Genomic DNA, 20,325 nt, shown 5'->3' with positions numbered 1-20,325 from the left:
ACATCCAGAGGGACTGAAGGGGGTGTCGTTCCGAGGGTTTAACGGCTGGCAGGCTGCTACCTGTGGCTTACTGGGCACAAATAAGATGGCTGAGGATGGCAGCAGTGAGACAGCAGAGGCTGTTCCATTTGTGCGCTTAAACACGTGAAACCAACATCACGTTAATAAAGTAGACGATTTACATCCTTTTGATGTAGGAACCATTTCCAGACTAACATAGAGGCTGATCTTACGTGGTGTGTGCAGAGGCTGAACCTGGCTGCTGACTGTTGCATTCAAGGAGCGTTGGAAGACCCCAGACTGTGAGGCTTGAGTGTTCTTGTTGCGATCCATCCGGGTTGTCATTTATTCGCCTTTTGTCTTTATCTACACTGGGAAATGTACATTTAAATAGCTAAAGGAGGGGAAATTAGCAGGGGTAAACCTGTAAACCATTAATCCCGACCCTCAGGCTGTCTGCAAATACAAGCCCTGAACATGAATTTATTAATAATTAATCAACCTTTTGTGTAAATGAGATATGTAATGAAGGGATTGACCTCCTGATCATTAGATCTACAACAGTTGCACTCTTGCCCCCCCCGCCCACACACACACACACATTCTGGACCCTCAAGTATAGATGAACATGGGAGTTTGAAACAGAGAACTACTCCCAACCTGTCTACCCTGGATGATTTTAAGAGCAGTTTCTCTCCCCCTACGCATGGAAAAGGGTGAGTGCCATTGATAGCTCAGCGTCTCCAACAATCTCTGACACTCTTCACCATCACTCAGGAGAGATTACCAACCCCAAATAACCCCGTTATTGGGAGCCCATATGTAAATCTTACTGTGTTACTTGTACAGGTCCAGGGTTGTGTGTGTGTGTGTGTGTGTGTGTGTGTGATGACAGCAGAGGAAATATGCAACTAAGAATTGAATACATTGATATAACATCCCATCATTTGTCTCTCTGAAGGTCGTGCTGCCTGATCCTCTGTGTTCTAAATAGAAAAGCTTGTAAAACAGCTGAGATTGAGTCAGGTAAAGATTACCTATTCTCCATTATTGTTGTCTGCAACTCTAAAAGCATTTTATGACCGATTAATGTTATTTGGACTTTAGATCAGATCCTCAGATCTGCATGAGTGATTCAATTTAGTCCCTAATCAAATACTATCAAGTGTAACAGCTTTGCATAGCAATAGCTCAATCATGATTGATTGTTAATGGACGGTTTGGCTCAAAGTCCATGTGTGGCTCACAGCACAAGGTAACTGTGTTGGGAATGAAATCTGAAAGTCTTCAAAAGCTCTCATACTTTGAGTTATGCCAAACGTGGCCTGATGTCAGTCTCAACAGTCTCTCCCGCCAACCTTGAGATCATTTGTTTTTGTGCACCAGCCAACTCCTGTTTGTAATAAGCCATTAAATGTCTCCAGCTTTGCTAGCAGCTCAGAGAAGATGCTAATGCTTTGACCCTAATCGGACCTTTGTGCTTTAATGTTTTCGTCAGACTCTTTTAACGACGAGCGCATTAAGGTGATCTTCCCTCAAAAACCTTTGGTTGTTTAGGAGGAACGAAAACCGTGGCTGTCTTTGGCATCCTCCCGCTAAAGCCGTGTCTCTGTCAGCTGGGTGGTCAAACGTGTCCTTGCTGCTTCTGACATTTTAAAATTTTCCAGATTTTTGTTGAGCCGCTCCTCATGAATTCAGACGTGATTTCAAAGAAGTCACTAAAAAGGGAAGCGGCGGGAGAGGATGGTGGATCCAAAGCCAAGCGACGCAGCGCTTTAATGTAATTAGCTGCTGACAAAAACTGGGGTGCTGCTTTGATGTCCCACTGCAAGCGGTTCTCAAGAGACTAAAACCCACAAAGAAACAGCATTCATCTTGGTAAAGTTGTCTGTTTTGTAAAGAGGTAAAGCTTAGCTGGGAGCTTAGTTCAGGCTATAAATCGGCGCAGGAAGACACTTCTATAAGAGCAGATTTTCCATCAACGCTATCCAGCAATTTCACTGTTAAAGTGACGCCAAGCCTGGTAGCGCATGAAAAATGCAAACTATGTTCAAGGACCTTAATAGAAGTAAATGAAGAAACAGTGAGGGAATCACAATATGGACTTCATAGCTCCATTCTGGGGGTATAAAATATGCAAGGCGGCTCTCATTTGTTATCCGGTTAATTATCAGTGTTTCAGAATAGCTGAGGCGTTCACTTCTCCTGATGAATGAATTATGACTCTCATTTACTCTGACTGGCTTATTTCTCCGGTGTCAGAGTGAAGCTGATGGAAGAGGGAACCCAAACAGAAAAACTTTCGGAGGGCAGACCAAAACATCTCCGAAGACATTCTGCTTCAAGAGGAAAACCAGCAGAATCTCCCTCCCCCGTCAGTGGGAAAGCAGCACTTTTAAGTAAGGGCAGCAGGGTTTTGTAGCCACTCTGGAGTCTCTTTTGATTTAATATGAGCAATGAATTAGACCTGTGCTGTCCCATCAATCACCGGGCCGTTTACACCTCCATGAAACTCAGATTACTGTCCGTTTTCAGACGATGTGCGTAACCACGTAACCGCATCATACGATGGGTTTATCAGATCACAGCTGGAATCTGATTCTGAGAAATCGGCTGAACACACTTTGATTATTGCCCCAGTACTTCTGTGTCTTCACGCACGTTTCATTTTGCTCTTTTACACCTACGCATGTGTAAAAAAAGATAGAAAATGGAAGCGATCACTGATGACCGATGTGGCGTGCTGGAGAGGGAGGTGGCCAAAGATCCACTTCTGAAGTGAGATATACATATATATATACACATATATATATATATACATACATACACACACATACACACACACACACACATATATATATATATATAATATATACAAGACATATTTCCGGCCTAGGAATTTGCTGGTCAAAATCTGTAAAAATCTTTTTTTTTCCAGACGTCTTCAGGCAGAAATAGCGAAAGCCTGCTTCAGCTTTCACGACCGGCCCCTGGTTTTTCAGTGAAAAGAGGTTGATGTGGGTTTCAAACGTGGACATTTTAATAACACTTCAGGAAAAGCGAAAAAAAAAAAACAGGGCGATTTGTGAACCTTTTAAAATGTAATGGCTGTAAGTGTTCACTCAGAGAAAGGATTTAGACCAAAGGCACACTAGAAGCAGGGCTGCTTGCCTGTAAATCCACCCTCTTTCCTGGAGCTGTGTGAAAACACCTGCGTGCTCCTAATATTTTGACCTTTAACCTTACCGTTGACATTGCCAAGGTGAAAGTATCCATCGACAAGAGAGGCGCCATTGTTGAAGTGTTGGGTCATGTGATCCAGCCAGTTTGCCTCCACGCCCTTGACCCCGTCGTTGCAGTTTTGAACCTGCAGTGGAACCTTGACGGTGTAGTACTTCACCTGTCCGTCCCTGACGGCCTGCTGGTTGTAGAGAGCCAGCAGCTCCGCTCCTGTTGAGACACCACACAACAGAAGCTTCAGGCACAGAAGGAGGGTTTGGATTTAACATTTTCTGGCTTTTAACAGAGAGGCTGGAGCTTCACGCTGAGGCTTCAGCCAGGTTAGAACCATCTACAGCCATCCGATACACCTGGGCTCATCTCGAGCAACGTTGCTAGCCAACTGTGAGGCTGCTGCCTGGCTCAAAGGAACCAGTTAGCTTTCCTGTTGCACAGTAAATATTCACCGTACAGCTTTGACATAACAGGAAAGAGCTCTTGAAATCGACCTTTTACAGTTACAGGAAATGATTCAACAATTTCATAAAAGTCACCTTACTGGCCGTCCTGTCCCCTGACAGATTGCTCTCTTTCTCTCTATTCTGTCTCCCAGTCGATACCATTAGACTGGAACCAGCACGTGCTGGCTGTGCTTCACTCTGTGCACTCGGCAGATTTCAGCATTTTCTGAAGTGCGATATGTTTGCTGCTGCTTTATCTAATGAGATTTAAGAACTTTGGAGGATTCTTCCTGCGCTGCTCTGTGCAGGGATGTTATATTTCTATAATAGTCTTCAGACGTTCAGCCTGATAATAGATGATCGTCTCTCTGAGCTGGACTTGCAAACACAGCAGATGTCTCTCTTTCTTTTTTCGATTGTTTCTTCCAGCGACAGAAGAGAAACACCAGCATTTTCACATGCACGCAACAAATCTCCATCTTATTCCTGTTAATATAATGCAGAAGTGACGTTACGATAGTGCTGCGAAACTTAAAAGGGAACATTTCATTGTAACTGAGTTAATTCCTACTTTAACCTTGAATAATGCATCAAACGCTTCCCAGCTAGCTGTTATTTATATGGAGCAGAAATATTCATAATGCAAGCAGCCTCAAGAGGAGGAAACGGTTCCGAAGTCTGCCGCCGGTGTGCACGTCCCTGCTCCCTGCTCACATCACATGCCGTCAATTTACGGACTTTTATTTGTTGTGACGAGAAGCCGAAAGTGACGTAGTTGCTCCTGTTAGCTGGGAGACGAGCGGAGTTTCAGCCTGCTAATGTTTCCCTCTCTCTTCTCCAGTGCAAATGTCAGACTATCGTGTTAAAAGTGAACCAGATGGATGAGCAGAAGTGCCACTCTGCCCCCCCCACACACACACTTTGACATGAGCGATGGTGCTGGCGGGGGAGTCACGGCTCAGGCACTTTGGTTCATCCATACAGCAGACAGCAAAGAGGAATTTATTATTCAAACCACTTCTTCGGAAGCTTGTACGACTGATGTGACAGCTGGTCACAAAATCCCCTCCTTATATTTGTCACTCCAACATCATGTGATCAAGACGACAATAAGGCAGCCGGCTTGACGAGAGCCGAGCGGCTCCCCATCAACGCAGACTTGTCAGCATGTGTTTCAAACACGGGGAGAGATTTCCTTCTATGATCTCATCACTGAAGCTGATTTACAGCTTCTGCAGTCACGCCGGAGGTGAAGCAGCAGCCGGGAAGGTTCCTCCAGTTTCCCACTGAGCTCCAGAAAGGTCACAATGCTGTCCTCCACTCGCTGGTGTTCCATTTAAAGAACCAACAGATCTGCAGCAGGTCTGGGAGCAGAACACATAAAGCAGGAGCGACGTTCTTGCCTCTGACCTGATTTGATGGGTAGATGTTCTCTTAACACACATATTTATGGTTCTCACTAGTTTGAATGACTCAAACACATAATTTCTTGCAAATTACTGCGATTAATCCAATTATTATTAGTATTAAAGCAAAATTTCGAGATCATTCCATCCATAAACATATATATATAAGTTTAATTTCCTCATTTTAGTATCAGATACGTGTAGTTGTTATCAGATCAGCAGAATCACCATCTCCTCAGAGCGAGGTGCGAGCAGCTCCCCCCAGACTGTAACATGAAAAGCATGTAAATGGAGTCGGGAAGTTGAAAGAACGTCGCTTCAAAAGATTAGCCGAGCTCCCATCTGTCCGAATGACAAGCTGAGCCGTAAGCCCGTCCGTGATTTCAGGCGTTCCAAAATGACATGTCATCCTTCAGACATCTGTTGATGTCGTCTGTAAAGGCAGACATCGATCCCATCAGAGCGGAGGTCTCAAGGACAAAACCCAACATTCGCTGGGACCTTTCCATCAGAAAGCTCTTTACTCCGGTTCTGTTCTTTCCTTTAAGCAGCTAAATGAGCTCCAAGCTTAGAACAAAAACCTAGTGGAGGTCATTATCAGAGGAGGCTTTTTCTACCGTTCTCTGGCTTGATGTCACGTTCATGTCTGACGTGATTGTACAGCTGCAGCTCGCAGGTCGTGCGTGAGATTTGCCCTCCGTGTCCGTCAAAAAGCAGCCAAGCGTTCGCCTCAGCAAACCTAAAAGCTTATTTTCTAACCACCGTTCCAGTCTGGAGGATCATCTTGACCACCAGCCACAGACTTTCTCCAGTCTCACCGCCAACACTTGCACGGTGTTCATCTCGAGATCTGAGGATTAGCGCCGACAAGCCAGCAGCGCGGCAGAGGATGGCGGTCTGCTCGGCAGGCTGGGCTTCAGCAGAGGGACATGGCGGTTTGGCAGCGTAGCTCCCTGTTTGGCTGCTCCAGTGCTGCTGGCGCTGAGTCAGAAATTCACAGGGTGAAGGTGGGGGGGGGGGGGGGGCAGGAAGATAGAGCTGCTGAGCTTAGGAGGGTAGAGGGGCAGGCAGTGGGGGATTATCTCTCTGCAAAAGGCACTGTTGGGAGGCCCAGGTGGAGCGGTGGGCTTGTTGAAAAGCCAAGAAGGTCTTAGCGTGCATATGTAGCATTTAAAAAATCCAAATCAAAAGAAGATGTGCACAAGATCAGACACATGAAGACGCTCCCACTGGGACGGGCGGTGTGTCCACTGCAGAGCCTGCATGGATCACAGATCAGTGTGTGTGTGTGAGCAGCAGATGTGTGGGGCTGGTGGGGCTGGTGGGGCTGGTGGTGCTGGTGGGGCCGGTGGTGCAGGTGGGGCTGGTGGTGCAGGTGGGGCTGGTGGTGCTGATGGGGCCGGTGGTGCTGGTGGGGCTGGTGGTGCAGGTGGGGCTGGTGGGGCTGGTGAGGCTGGTGGGGCAGGTGGGGCTGGTGGGGCTGGTGTTGCAGGTGGGGCTGGTGGTGCTGGTGGGGCAGATGGGGCAGGTGGGAATGGTGGGGCCAGTGGGAATGGTGGGGCTGGTAGGGCCGGTGGTGCTGGTGGGGCCGGTGGGGCAGGTGGGGCTGGTGGGGCTGGTGGTGCAGGTGGGGCTGGTGGTGCTGGTGGGGCAGGTGGGGCCGGTGGTGCCGGTGGGGCTGGTGGTGCAGGTGGGGCTGGTGAGGCTGGTGGGGCTGGTGGTGCTGGTGGTGCTGGTGGGGCTGGTGGTGCTGGTGAGGCTGGTGGGGCAGGTGGGGCTGGTGGTGCAGGTGGGGCTGGTGGTGCAGGTGGGGCCGGTGGGGCTGGTGGTGCAGGTGGGGCTGGTGGTGCAGGTGGGGCCGGTGGGGCTGGTGGTGCAGGTGGGGCTGGTGGTGCTGGTGGGTGTTAATGGTGTCTCCATCTATCGAACCTCACAGCACTCAGCCTCTCTGAACTATATGCTTCTGTATCATGAGCAGCAGAGGAGGTGCTACCACACTTTACAAGCATTCATCAGTCTGTTATCAGCAGATTCATCTGCTTAATTGCGTCTTGATTCCAGCTTCAGTTCAGCTTCATCCTGTCTTCTGAGCGCTCGTTTACCTACATTTATTGTGTGTCAGCGTTGGACATGCTTTTCTTTGCTGTATATTGCAGGTACTCACCATCGGCTCTCTGTCTGCGGGATCGGTCCTCTCTGTCTTTGTTGTTGTTGTGACACGGCGAGTCGTCATCAGTCGCCTCCTCGTTTCGCTCCAGATCCCCCTCTGATACCGGAGACGCGGCAGGTGAAGCTCCACCCAGACTGCCCCCCAGTTCAGACCCTGAATAGTTCCCAGTGTTCCCAGTTTGAGACTTCTCTCCAACTTCACACAAGTCACCTTCCTGGTTTTCTCCTGGTTCTGCCGGATTTATGGGACTCGAGGGATTTGAGTGGCTGCCGATGCTCAAGGACCTGAGCACAGAGGTGGGGCTGGAGTGCAGCGAGACAGAAGGGGTGTCTGGTTCTCTGATCCTGGTGCACGGGGCGCCATAAGGTTCCTGGACGAATCCCACAAACAGAACCCCCTGGTCAGCAGCATCCTGGATCTGCTGTTGAGAGAAAATAAATGGTTTCAAACAAAATTATCACAAGAAACTCTAACACGAAAGCAAATCTCTTCTGCTAACCAAGCAAATTACATGTCCATTATCATCTTTTATGTTAAAATACTGACAGATCAGCTTCTGTTCACCATTTCGTGTCACTTAAAACCTTTTTTTTTATCATTTCTTGCAGATTTTTGTGAGAGTGCAACGTTTCTAGTCTGATCTTCATGGACTGAAAGACATTGTGTTCACAGTGAGTAATGCCTCAATCTGCAGCTCAAACATCTGCGCTTTATTCAGGAATTCAGGACCCAGTGAAACCAACCAAGGTCCTCCCAAAAGACCAGGTGTAACTCTGGTTTAAAGGTCTGTTTCTGCCTGGTAGGTATCCTGCTGTTTTCCTCTTAATTGCCCCTGCTCATCTGTTCCCCACAAACATCTTATTGTTCTTCATGAACAGATAAAAAAAGGTCATTAGACAAATCATAAATACCAGGCAGAATAATGAATTAGGCAGTTTTTGACTGCAACTCAGAATCAGGTGACGCTTTGTAGAGCGTTAATAATGATGTAAAAGGGCTCATTTAGCTTGCAAATAAGGGCCTGTTTTGTTTGTCATTGGCTGCCAGTTTTGTGTCAGCGAGAGAGAGAAACAGCAGCAAACGTCAGCATCCACGTTTCCGCCCTCCACCTGCTGCCCCGCTACCCCCTTCAGCCGCAGTGAGGGAGGAGGCTGAAAATCAAATCACATTCGTAGGTTATTGACTGTGAAACTAAATTGGAAAACAGTCAGAGTGTTTCCAGCAATATGGTTTAATAACAGCGGTTGCTTTCTGGTGGCTTCCATCATATTCCTCACCGGTACGTGGAAATGGAATTGCCGAGACAGAAGGAAGCGGCTGTATCTCATTTAATGTTAATGCAGGAAGTCAGAGGTAAGAAAAAAGACAGAGGGAGAATGAAAGAGACAGAGAGAGAGAGAGAGAGCACTGAATAGCTTTGGTTTTCTAATGTGGTGCATTTGCTTGTTGAATAGAGATGAATAGAGAGCTCTAATGATCACATTTATTTTTAGTAGCTTCATTATCGTCATCATTTTATCAAAGACTATCTTTGACAAAGCAGTTCCATTCGGATAAGACGTCTCCAGATGGAACACCAGCACCATTACAAGACCACACACAAGCTAAATATATATTTTACGAAATGGGAAATAAGATGGAAAATGTGCAGTTTTTAAAAATGTGATCAAGAACCTGAAGATTGAAGATGTGCAAAAATACATGTTAGACATGTTCGAGGTGCCTGAAAGGCTTCTCCTCCTGTTTGACTCCACAGAAACTTTGTGTTTGGTGGTTTTGCAGTCCGACTTGCTGTGAGGTTTATCATCAGTTGTCCTTAATTTGACTCATCAGAATAAAGGAAAAGATCAAAACCCAAAAGACCTCAGAGTTTTGCTCCAGTACGGCCCACAGTTAAAATTAAGAGTTCTCCCAACATGACGTAAAGACCAGAACAGTGGGGGCTGAAGATTGGTTCTTCTGGTCTAAATCTGTCTATTTTACCTTTGCACAAAAAGAGAAATCCTGAGCCAGATGCTTATTATGGTCATGAGAAGTGGCAGAAGGATGACCACAAGCCCGATATCATGTCAGATGATAAATAAACCAGTTTCCATCCTGAAAAAGTGAAGGTACAACAGTGCTTTCTACTGAATAAATGTAGGACAGCATTTGTATTCTCCTTAACTTCTTGATCGAAATGAACAGGCACATTGTTCTGGCTCCTCTGGAATCACCTCAGGTCAAGAAAACGAGGTTTTGAGGTCAAAGGGAAACTTTGAATCACATTAATGTCTCTTAATTAGCTGAAATGCTGGTGAGCACAAACGTGAGGCTGCTTCCCTGATTCTGCCATCAGACCATCAGCAGCCTGCAGTGGAAAACTCATTTCAATTCTGACTTGAGACCACATTTCCTATTTCAATCCAACCCTACCCCCTGTAAGTTATTAAAGTGGCACCAGGAGGAGCGGTGTGAAGGTCAAGATGAAAACCCTGGAGAGAAAATAAGGGAGAAACTGGAGATGGGGCTGAAAGAGAGGCAGAGGGATAACAACAGCGTTCGGGACCGCGAGGAAGCAAAAAGTGGATGGAATGAAGGAAATTAGAAAAAAACAGAATCCAAGAGAGATGACAGGAAATGAACTCGCTCCTCCACCACTCATCCAGGTCCACTTTCTTTTTAATAGATTTGTGCCGTGACCTGTCCCACCCCCTCCACCAGCAGTCCTGCAGCAGCTCAGTAGATCAAAACGATACCAGTAATGAGGCCCTGCAGGACTGATAGAGGGAGAAGGAAAGTTCAGGAGTGCTGGTTTATGCAGCCATGATATTCTGTAATACAGAGATGAGGTGGCGAGGTTAAAGCCCAATGACACAGCAAAATGAGCTCACAAGAGCGGAAGAGTGTTGCTTGATTTCATCTGAAACAAGCCTCTGAACAGCCACACAGGCGGAGAACCAGGCCATTATCAGCTTAGCAGATGTGTCCAAGTCCTTATCTCTGAGGAATATACAGAAAGGTGCAGATTCACTCTGCTAATTAGGCTTAATCTGACCTTTCAGCGTCAAAGAGGCAACCTAACGTGAGGTATCTCACAGATATGCTCTGAATCGCTCTGAAGAAATAAACAAATCATGTTCACGCTTAACCCCCAGTGAATCCTCTCACGCTGTGGAGTTTACAGACCAAAACAGGAAACCAACAATAAATCCCTGCAGTCTACATGGTCCCCAGGACCTTGCCGTCCTCATTCTTCCTGGCTGTCCATGTTCCCACAGATGTTCCTGTCCACTACACCATCCACTTGGTTCCACGTAGGCTGAACCTGCTTGTGTCTTCCACCCTGTTGTTATTTGCTTGACTGTCTCTTCCCTGTCTGGGGTCCTGTGTGGGTTGATGGACCCCAGCCCCTGTTGCTCAGCCCAGCCTGGTCCAGCTACTGCATGTCTCCAGGTCATCCATGTCTGTGTGGTTCATGCCATGAAGGGTTTTTTCCTTTGTCCTGGGTTCCTCCTCTTCTACCTGCTTCTCTTCATCAAAGGTCTCAGCAGGGGGCTGTTCAGCAGACTGATATCTACGACCAGCTTCCTGTTGCGCTCTTGGATCTTGGCTGTTTAATCCTGGATCCTGGTTCTGGGCACTGGAGTTTCACCATCAATCACACCGAGCAGAGAATTCTAGCATACCAAGATAAAGCCTTGAAACATAGACACAGCCTGGGCCATTTGGGCTCAAGCTGCAATTGTTCAGAAAATGGTTGATATTGTAGTCAAATGTCAGCCTGTCATGATAAATTGTGAATTTGCTGGAGAGCAACCACTAATTCCTACCTGACATCTTCACCACCACTATAATTTGTCATTTTTAACACACCAGTTCCATTAAGACTGCCCCCCTCCTCCCCAGAACCTCCCCTCCAGCAAGACACAAGCTCAGGAAGCACCTTAGGCTTGCCATTTGGAAAGCTGTCCTACCTTCTTGACGTAGCCCTGGATGAGCTCGGGGGTGGGCACCAGCGCTGCAGACAGACACTCCTCCAGCTGTAGTTTGCACGGCGCACAGACTGACTGGCTCCTTTCGGCTCTGCAGGCACCACAGAAGGACAAGGAAGAGTGAGTTTTAGCTGCTGAGACAGTCAGTCTCCCTGTCAAAGGGGGGGGGGGTCATGCATCCACACACAACCTCCAACCATCCAAGCAGATTTCTGAGCTCACAGTCAAGTGGGATATTGAATCTATAATAATAACCTCACCCACAGGTTACACTGCATCAGGGGGTATTGCTAATGTTGTTGCCCTCTGGGAAGTGGTAGAAAAATCTAATAAAAACATCTGAGTGAAAAACAGATCCACATGAAAGAAAACACAAAAAGTCAATGCAAATCTCATCCCCCATAGATCTGTATTTAAATCTGGAAACTCTATTTATATGTGTTGTATGTTCCTCTTCTGCCCACGGGAGGAAGCCCCAGAGGAAAGTGATGCCCCAGCTTCCATCTCCTCTCCTCATCCTGCTGACAAGGAGGAGGAAACCACAGACACAGGACTCCCTGTGGACACCTGATGGGTGTGAAGGTAAAAAACGGTCTGCATTTCTTTGCGCATGTTTATGTGTGTTTTGAACGCATCATTGTCCTGTACTGAAAACCTTCCAAGAAGTGGCAGATGTTCTTTGTTCCACCTCTCACTCTCTTAAACACTCTGCAGAAGGAAAAGTCAGCCCCTTCGAAGAGGCCAAGAGCTGATTGAATAGAACCTTGCTGGAAGAGACCACTGCAGACACTCAGACTGGGAGCTGAGGAGCCAGAGAACCAGTCAACATGGTACAGTCAGTCCTGCAGAAGGTTAAAAATAGTGTAGTCCATCTTGTCCATGTGAAACGGGGGCTTTTCATGTGCATCACCAGCTGTCAGCCCTGCGTTCTGCTGGGATTAGAGGGTGTCAAATGCTGGCCTGCCTGCCTGCTAGGAAGCACCTGCTAAAGCTTCTCCTCTTTCCACCGTGTCTGCCCACAGATGGGTGCATGCTCCTTGTGTTGTCCTAATCACTCCCACTGGAGACCAACATCGTGGTTATCACTAATGGCAGAGGACCTCTGACTTGGCCCAGCTGTGGGGCAGGTGTACAAATGCATTTGTCATGTTGTTTCCAGGGTTTCCAGATGTGGTTGTCTTGCATTTTCTCTTATAGTTACCTTTTCTGCTCAAATATAAATAAATATAAATAAGCACGATGCAGCATTTTGGCCTTGAAGCAGATGATGGGTTAGCGTTACAATACGGTGGCTGTCTTGTGTTTAGATGATTCCGCTACACGTTTAATGAGCGGTAGCGTGAAGAAGATTGAAATGGAAATGAAAACCAAAGAAGAAAACCAATCATTGCTTTGTGTTGGACTGTATCGCTGGTTCAGAGTGTGGTTGAATGTCTCGTCGAAGCCTCTCTCAGAGACGGACCCTGGATTACACTTGCTCGTGTGTTGTGGAAAAAGACCATCCTGCCTATTCTACTGCTACCAGAGTCCTACTGCTACCAGAATGGATGGATGGATGGATGGATGGATGGATGGATGGATGGATGGAGAGTGTACCTCCTCAGAGATTATTACCATTGTTATACATTAAATCTTGTGATACACCTGCTGTGGGAGCAGTTTAAAGTGATGCTTTAATGTGAATTCACGATGGTCAAGAGGAGCTAAAGCACAATGGACAGTAGAAGCTCTCCACATGGATTATCATCTTGGATCCTCATGGGTGGAGCTGTCAAACCTCTCCTTCGCTCTGGGCTGCACGTCTGGGCGATAACGACCGAGAGGACGAACCCATGTTCAGCACTGGGTCAATGGGAGCTTTCATGACATTGCTCACCATTAAATCTCACATATTTGAGACACATTTCACAGGGCACCTTCCTGGCAAGGTGACCCCCCCCCCCCCCCCCCCTTCTGCCTCTGTGTGGGTGAGTGTGTGTGCGTGTGTGTGTGTGCGTGCGCACACTGCTGCAGGCTGAACTTGTTCTGTGTCCTTCTGGTTGCAACATTAAAGATCACGACATGTGGTTCCAGCTCTAATCCCAGACCTCTGTCAGATAACCTTCCTTCTGTTTCTGCTCCTCTTCCTTATCTTTTGATTTCCAAATGAAAACACTTCTTTGCATCTGTCTCTTGCATCCTCTGCTGTGGTGGAGCTGGGGGGGCCTAAGGACTGGAGCTGAGAGGCTGTCTCGACGGGGCGGATGCTGCAGGTGAGGCTCAGGCCTCGCCCTCCCCGAGTGTCTTCAGAATAGAGTCATCCTGCACATGTTTCTCCTCATCCTCTACCTCTTTTTTCAGGTTTTCCCCATCAACAACCTCCGGCATTCTTATCTTCAAAATATTTTCCTCTTAATTTCCTTGTTTCTTCCTCCTCATGACCCATTTGTCTGTGTGCAAAAGTGCACGTCACTTTTACGGAGTTTTACGGAATGCTTTCAGGTGCAGCAGACATATGGGGTCCATTCAGAGTGTCTGCCTGTTCTGCAGCTCCAGATTTCATGCTAAAGGAACTCATTTTTGATCTTTATGTGTGGGTGACTGATGGGAACGACCAGTAAACCTCTGCTTTGTGTTTCAGACACACCACCTCCCCTCATGTTAACACTGCCTGAGTGCAAAGTAATGAGAGTAATTTAATGCACGTGATGCTTTCAAAAACAGCTGAATGGGACTGGAGACGGTGTGAGTCACATTTAGAAAAAGATCTTCTCTTCTGGCTCACACTGCACAGACTCGGAGAGACAAACATCTGGTTGGTGAGCTCAGGTCGCTGAATAAACACTGAAATCCTGGTCAGATAGCCGTTAAACGCTGTTCCTCTTCTGAAGTCACATCAGATTTGACAACAAGAGATGAATTCTGTGGTCGGGACGCGGTGGAGCACCTGAGCGCAGCTCTGGAGGGATGAAACAGATGACTGAGAGGTCTTGGAAACAGGCGTGAACACAATGATTACCGCCACGGAGCTGGTTAAAACAGTCCCGTTTGATTTATTGGCCTGTGGCTGCTGAAAGATGGACAATAAGCCTGACATATTATCCACCACCCCACGCAACTCTGGCGGAAATAGAGGAATAATGAAAACGCATAAAGTGTGAGGAAGCCAACAGAAGTTGTCATGTTGGCTCTGATGAATTATTTCACACCTCTGGAGGTTGTTTCTCAGGCTGGGGAACACAAAAGCTGTTTTTGCTTCTGATGAGCAGAAAACAAGCCTCCATATCTCTGGCAAACCTGCATGTAGATGTGGGGAAAGGAAAGAGGGACCGTGGCATCAAAATTCACTTTGAAAACAATCTTTCCTCAGGACACAATTTCCTTTTTCTTTCATTGCAGCGGCACAATCCAATTAATTTTGTTTACTCACTTTTCTGGCATTCTTCTATTTCAACTCTCCCACAGACAACAGCCACTTTTCCTCTTCATTTAGTTTCAATTCATTTTTGCAACAACTTTCCTTCACTCCTTCTTTTATCCTGCTGAATTCCCTCCACACTCCTCTTTTTATTATTATTCTTGTCTGAACGCACCAACAAAGATTAAACTTTCTCATTAAATGATTATTTTGATCATTTTCTTCAGCTTTATAATGATTTCTTGCTTGTGGCCGTCTGATGTCGGTTTGGCTGTTATTGTACCGTTGCTGTGGGAGACAACGTACGTAAAATGCTGAATGTGACAAGCAGAATAGTTATGTTGTGTTGGATCTCACTGAAACAAAATCTAAATCATTATAATCTTCACAAAGGGAGAAAGGCAACATGGAAGTTATGAACAGGGAACAGACACACAAATACACACACACACACACACACACACACATCCGTGCTGCTGACAGGAAGCAGGTCTGGATGTTCCCTGGACGTCTCCGTCAGACGCCGCAGGGACGGAGGCTGCAGACGGGCGGGTCCGTCTGGCTCCACAGCCTCCGTGAACTAATGTGTCTCTTTTTACGGTTTCTGGTTGATTCTGTCGCAGTTTATATTATATCAATATATGGTGCATGTTATATAAAATATAACATACAATATCACAACTAAGGCCCCACGATGAGCATCTGTGGGTTCGGTACCTTGCTCAAGGGTACCTCGGCAGTAGGGGAAAGTGCAGCACCTTCCGTGTTTTGTCTGCACGGGGGCTCAAACCGAGAACCCTCCTCTTCTGAACCCAGTTCCAGACAGACCACCATCAACAAAATAAGTTCTTATATTTTCACTATTCTCGGATATAATTTACAAAAAAGGTCGGGTTTTTTTTTCGGTTTGAAGTTGTTATTTATTCTCTTTAATGAAATGAAATTGAAAAATGTCAGTGGTCTGGGGGGGGGGGGGTTCCTGCACCTCAGTCACACAATATCAGATGAAGGATGATTTCATTATAAAGGAATATGACAAATAAATGGAAAAATATGTCTATGCTTAGAAGAGTGTCAGAGCTCAGAAAGATGCTCTTCCTCCACCCCTCCACCCAGGCCCAGAGGAGCCCGGCCACGGGGCTGAAGGGCAGCAGAGGGCAGCAGCCCCGACCGTACAGATGGTCCGGTTCTGTCGGAGCTGAGCTGGACATGAAAGATTGAGATTATGCTGACTCGCATCCAAACACATCTGCCCACATGACAGTGAGCCGAGTCTCAAACAGATGCTGCAATGCTCTGACCAAACCAGGCTGAACATGTGTGTGTATGTGTGTGTGTGTGTGTGTGTGTGTGTGTGTGTGTGTTTAAGTCTGAAACATAAATATTTGAGTCATAACCTTTAATGTGCATCCAGCACACAGCTTAATCAATTCAGATAAAAGAGGTTTTAGCTCTGAAGGAGTCTGATGGCCCCAGGACACGTTGGATCTATCTAGAACTTGTGGTTTAGCAGCTTCTCCTGGATGAACGTGTTCCATGCGCGGCAGGCTGAAGCCACCTACCCGTCAGTGAGGCGCAGCAGGATGGCTCTGTAGAGACGGTGCTGCAGGCTGCTTGACTCTGGGCCGCAGGGGTGGATGAACGGGTGCACGGTTGCCAGAACAAAACCCTGTTGGTAAAGCTCCTGCAGCTGTCCTGGCAGCTCCCGCACCGAGGAGAGATGTAGCGTGGACGTCCCACCTGAGGAGACAACACACCCTCCATCAGTTGGTACACTGGCTGAAGTGTTTTTGTTAGCAGAGGGACCACAACTAGAACCTTTAGGCACTCGACTCACCGCCAGGACACACTATTGGAGACCCCGTCAGAGAAGAAAGACCCTGTAGCCTCGTTGATTTAGGGAGTGCTGCTTTCAGATACCCATGGGAGCAGAAATCTAGTCTGGATCAGAGGGACTGACAAGCCTCTTCTGATCCCCCATAATTCACTAATATTTACGAGTTGCTTCTCACCAAGATCCCAATTACAGGCTTTTAGTCCTCTAACATTTGATCACTATATTGAGACATTTAGCAGTAAGTGAATGAGCACAAAACCAGTTTTTACCAGATTTTAAATGTAAACATTTGCGAGCTGATGTTGCTGCATGCAGCAGGAAGAGATATTGGATAATATATTCAGTCTAAGCTGACTGGGAAGATGCCCCGACCCGCAGTTCTGGTTATCTGGACTATTTCTGTCATACAAATGAGGGAATGTAAATGTAATTTATTTTAAAGGCAGGTAGCTTCATTTCTATTTTATGCTCGAGGAAATTCTGGGGCAACAACAAAAAAAAGGCAGACCCGAAGAAAATGGCTTTAAAAATTTGCAATTCAGATGGCAACAATGATTTTAGAGTCACTCCCCTTTTTCCTTTTGCAATTACCTCACGTTCTCTGCTCCATCCTCCAATCTGGGAGTAAATAGGAGAGAATCAAAGTCCAATCAGACCTGATTGCACAGACTGGCTCAGGGTGACTCCCAGTACCCTGACATGGATTCCCATTCCTTCTCAGCTCATTTAAACTGTCCACGCAGAGCAAACAGGTGCCACAGTGAAGAGGTGCAAAGTTATCAACGAGAGAAATTTGATCGTTACGATTCCGACGCAATCAGTGTCTCAACATACACTTAAAGCTATTATTAGTCTGGCTCCAGGCCCGATAGCAGCACCATCACCCTTCCTCCTGGACGTGCTTCACCAGGCCACAGGTGACTGGAACTTGCTCTATTCAAGCTCTAATAGTGATACTCCAGCGGGGCTGGGGCAGCACCTGCGCTGACACTCGGCCACCTTCAGGCATTATAGAGGACAGCATGTAAAGAGGGAATGTCTTTTAGGAGAGGGACAGATTCACCGGAAGGCTTTGATATCAAGTTCGCATATTCTCCTTGTGTCCATGAGGCTTATACTCCCAGTATTCGTGTGTGTGTGTGTGTGTGTGTGTGTGTGTGGTATGATGGTGGTGACTGGTGGATTTTCTGATTCTTGAACAATGACCCACTGGAACAGGCTGCAGCTCTCCCCAGTTCATCGAATCTAATTACAAAGTACAAAAAAAGATTGTGTCTGGATTTATTCAGCATCCCCCCCCAGCCCCCAGCCGCCATACCTCCACCCCCATCTCCTCTGGGTTATAAAAACCATCAGCAGACAGAAGCTGGTGATAGTCTGGTTAAGGTGGCAACCAGCTGTGTTACCACAAGCTGTACACAGCGTCTGTCAGGCAACATTAGCCAATCAGGAGGGTAATGAGGTGGGGGATGGGAGAGAATGGGAGCAACACCAAATCAAATGATGAAAAGAGATGAAGCCTGGTCCCATTTGCATGGTGGCTGGAATCCCAGAAGTCCAAGGTGACATTTACTGTGAGCCCAGCAGCTGGGACACAACAATGCCACGACACCACGGTGCAGAGAGCCGGTGGACTGGGACACGGTGGTACTGGTAAGACTCACACACGATCGTTGACGTGCACGTCCAGCGAGCTAATGCCTGTTGGTTTTCCTTCCTCCCCTTGAGTATGGCCAAAAAGTAAAAAGTGACCAAAGTTCAGATGACTTTCTTTTGCAACAGCACAGCTGTTTCAGTTCCTCTCTTGTTTTCTGTGTTTCTCAGGATGGAATTAAGAACTCATCCACCCTTTTGTATTCAGTTCCTAATTTTGAGCAAAGAACAGCAGGAATTTAAATCCGACGAGCACAGAATAAGGGACCTTGGTGACGAACCACGGTAGCAGGGTGCGCTAATGAATAATTACAACAGACACAAGATTACGACCCCCGGCAGGTGAATGACACTGATTATCTCTCCGTGGAACCTGGGATGTGTGAACCTGGGCTAAGAAAAGAAATTGAAATTGTCAATTGGACTCTGTGCTGAGCCGCATGATGCAAATTGCTACATTAATAATAAAAAAGGTCCAAGGGTAGGTGAAAATAACCCATAAATTTAGATTTAACTCAATTCAAAAGACACAACCAGTGAGGAGAAAACCTATATTTATCATTTACCAGGCCTGCTGATCACAATGATGACGTCCTGAACAGCATCAGAAGTACAGGAGAGGGCCGATCCCCACGGCTCACCTGGGATGTGGCTGAACGCTGACTCAGTTTGCATCCATGCTGAAGCAGAGGAGGATGGATAGAAGAAACTGTCCCCTCAGGGCAAGTCACAGCTTCAGCTAAAAATATGCCTTCGGATTTCTCAATCACACTATTGCACCACAGCGTGAGAGCTTTAGCATTTGAAAGCGTGGAGGCATTAACACAATGAAACAGGCTGCATCCCAAATGTGTGAAAATCTATCCTGTTCCTGCTCGTTGCTTTCTCCCATCTTCTGTTGCTGGCTGCATTTAGAGATGGAATTAATCCATCTGTGATCTGTGGCTTTGTTATTTATCTCCTTCCCTCTTGGTTTGAATGACGCTAGAAAACCTTCCCCTGCAGGGACGCTATTGCATGCGTGCCCGATTCATGTCGGCCATAAATATTAAGCAGAAAATGAAACCATCGTTCCCAGTTCTCTGATCCCCTCGGTCGGGATGAGTAAATAAGAAATGGTTTCAATTAAGCAGAAAGAACACAGCCGCTGGCAACTTCTTCAGTTGACTTTAATCACTGTGTGAGCGGCTAATAATCTCATCCAGAGGCGTTCAAACACACAGTTACTGAGGAAATTTCATTTTCCTGACTGACCAAAATGAATATTTTCCCAGTGTGGACTCCGAGTGCTGTAAGGATGCTTAGTGTGGTTGCTACGTCCAAGAATGACATCATGCATGCAGAATCTGTTGGTGACGATGAGAGAGGATTAGCAGACTTAAAACTGATGTCTGACCTGTTGACAGGCCTGTGGGCCATCAAACAGGCCAACCTGGTGAAGCAAACTGGCTGCAGTCCCTTGTCCTATCTTCTTTCTTTACCCTGAAACTACCCACTATCAACAGAGTAGAGCCCAAAACTCACAGGAACAAATCTCTACCTGACAAATAATCAGAACCAACCAACAGAGAAAAAAAAGGGCTTTGGCCGACCATCAAAAAACACAGAGGCCTCAAACTGTACTCAAACATGTGCCGATGGGACCCAAATACTGTAGTCACATTAGTTATTTGCTGCCGCCTGAAGCTGCCTCGGTGTGTGTGTGTGTGTGTGTGTGTGTGTGTCCTTTGGTTAACACCTGAATGTGCATACTGTTTTTACACTACACAAAGTGAACAACACCACATGGGGAGAATTGTTCACTTTAAATGAAATAAAGCCTGTAGGCGTGAAGACCTGTTAGACAGACTGTGGTTGTGGTTGTTTGTGTGTGTGTGTGTGTGTGTGTGGCTCAGGCACAAACAGACGGAGGCAGGCAGAGTGTGAAGATGCACAGCTTTGTCTGCTGGAGACAGAAACATTCAGGGTAAGTCAGCAGACAGGCGCACGTTCATCTCAAGAACAAAATAAATAACAAGAAAAGCTGTTTTGGTTCCCAACTGTGTGCGTGTGTGATGGTAACAAACACCAGACGCTAAAGTGCCCCTATCTGATGGAAAGTCAAACAAGGAGATAATGAAACAACCATTTTGAACCTAAATCAGAGCATCAGAACAAACTGTGACCTCGTTCAGAGTTGGCATCAAAGAAAAGCTGGCTAGAGACACA

The 20,325-nt window shown here is 46.7% G+C and overlaps 1 protein-coding gene and 1 long non-coding RNA gene across 3 annotated transcripts in view; one reads left to right on the top strand and one right to left on the bottom strand.

Moving 5' to 3' along the window:
* Positions 1-20,325, bottom strand: part of rftn1b (raftlin, lipid raft linker 1b) — a 56,852-nt gene that overhangs the window by 14,630 nt on the left and 21,897 nt on the right. For both annotated transcript variants that reach the window (XM_029838394.1, XM_029838393.1), the window contains exons 3-6: positions 16,190-16,367; positions 11,213-11,321; positions 7,251-7,677; positions 3,247-3,450 (exon numbers count right to left, since the gene is read on the bottom strand). In XM_029838394.1, the coding sequence (XP_029694254.1) occupies positions 3,247-3,450; positions 7,251-7,677; positions 11,213-11,321; positions 16,190-16,367 (918 nt within the window). The remainder of the gene's footprint in view (positions 1-3,246; positions 3,451-7,250; positions 7,678-11,212; positions 11,322-16,189; positions 16,368-20,325) is intronic.
* Positions 11,230-12,060, top strand: LOC115250318 (uncharacterized). Its single transcript, XR_003888894.1, has 3 exons — positions 11,230-11,350; positions 11,700-11,812; positions 11,945-12,060. It is a non-coding gene; the product is annotated as an uncharacterized lncRNA (long non-coding RNA).

Source organism: Takifugu rubripes, chromosome 7, assembly GCF_901000725.2.
Source record: "Takifugu rubripes chromosome 7, fTakRub1.2, whole genome shotgun sequence".
Lineage (NCBI taxonomy): Eukaryota > Metazoa > Chordata > Actinopteri > Tetraodontiformes > Tetraodontidae > Takifugu > Takifugu rubripes.
The sequence above is the reverse complement of the archived record's forward strand: the minus strand, read 5'-3'. Positions and strand labels throughout refer to the sequence as shown.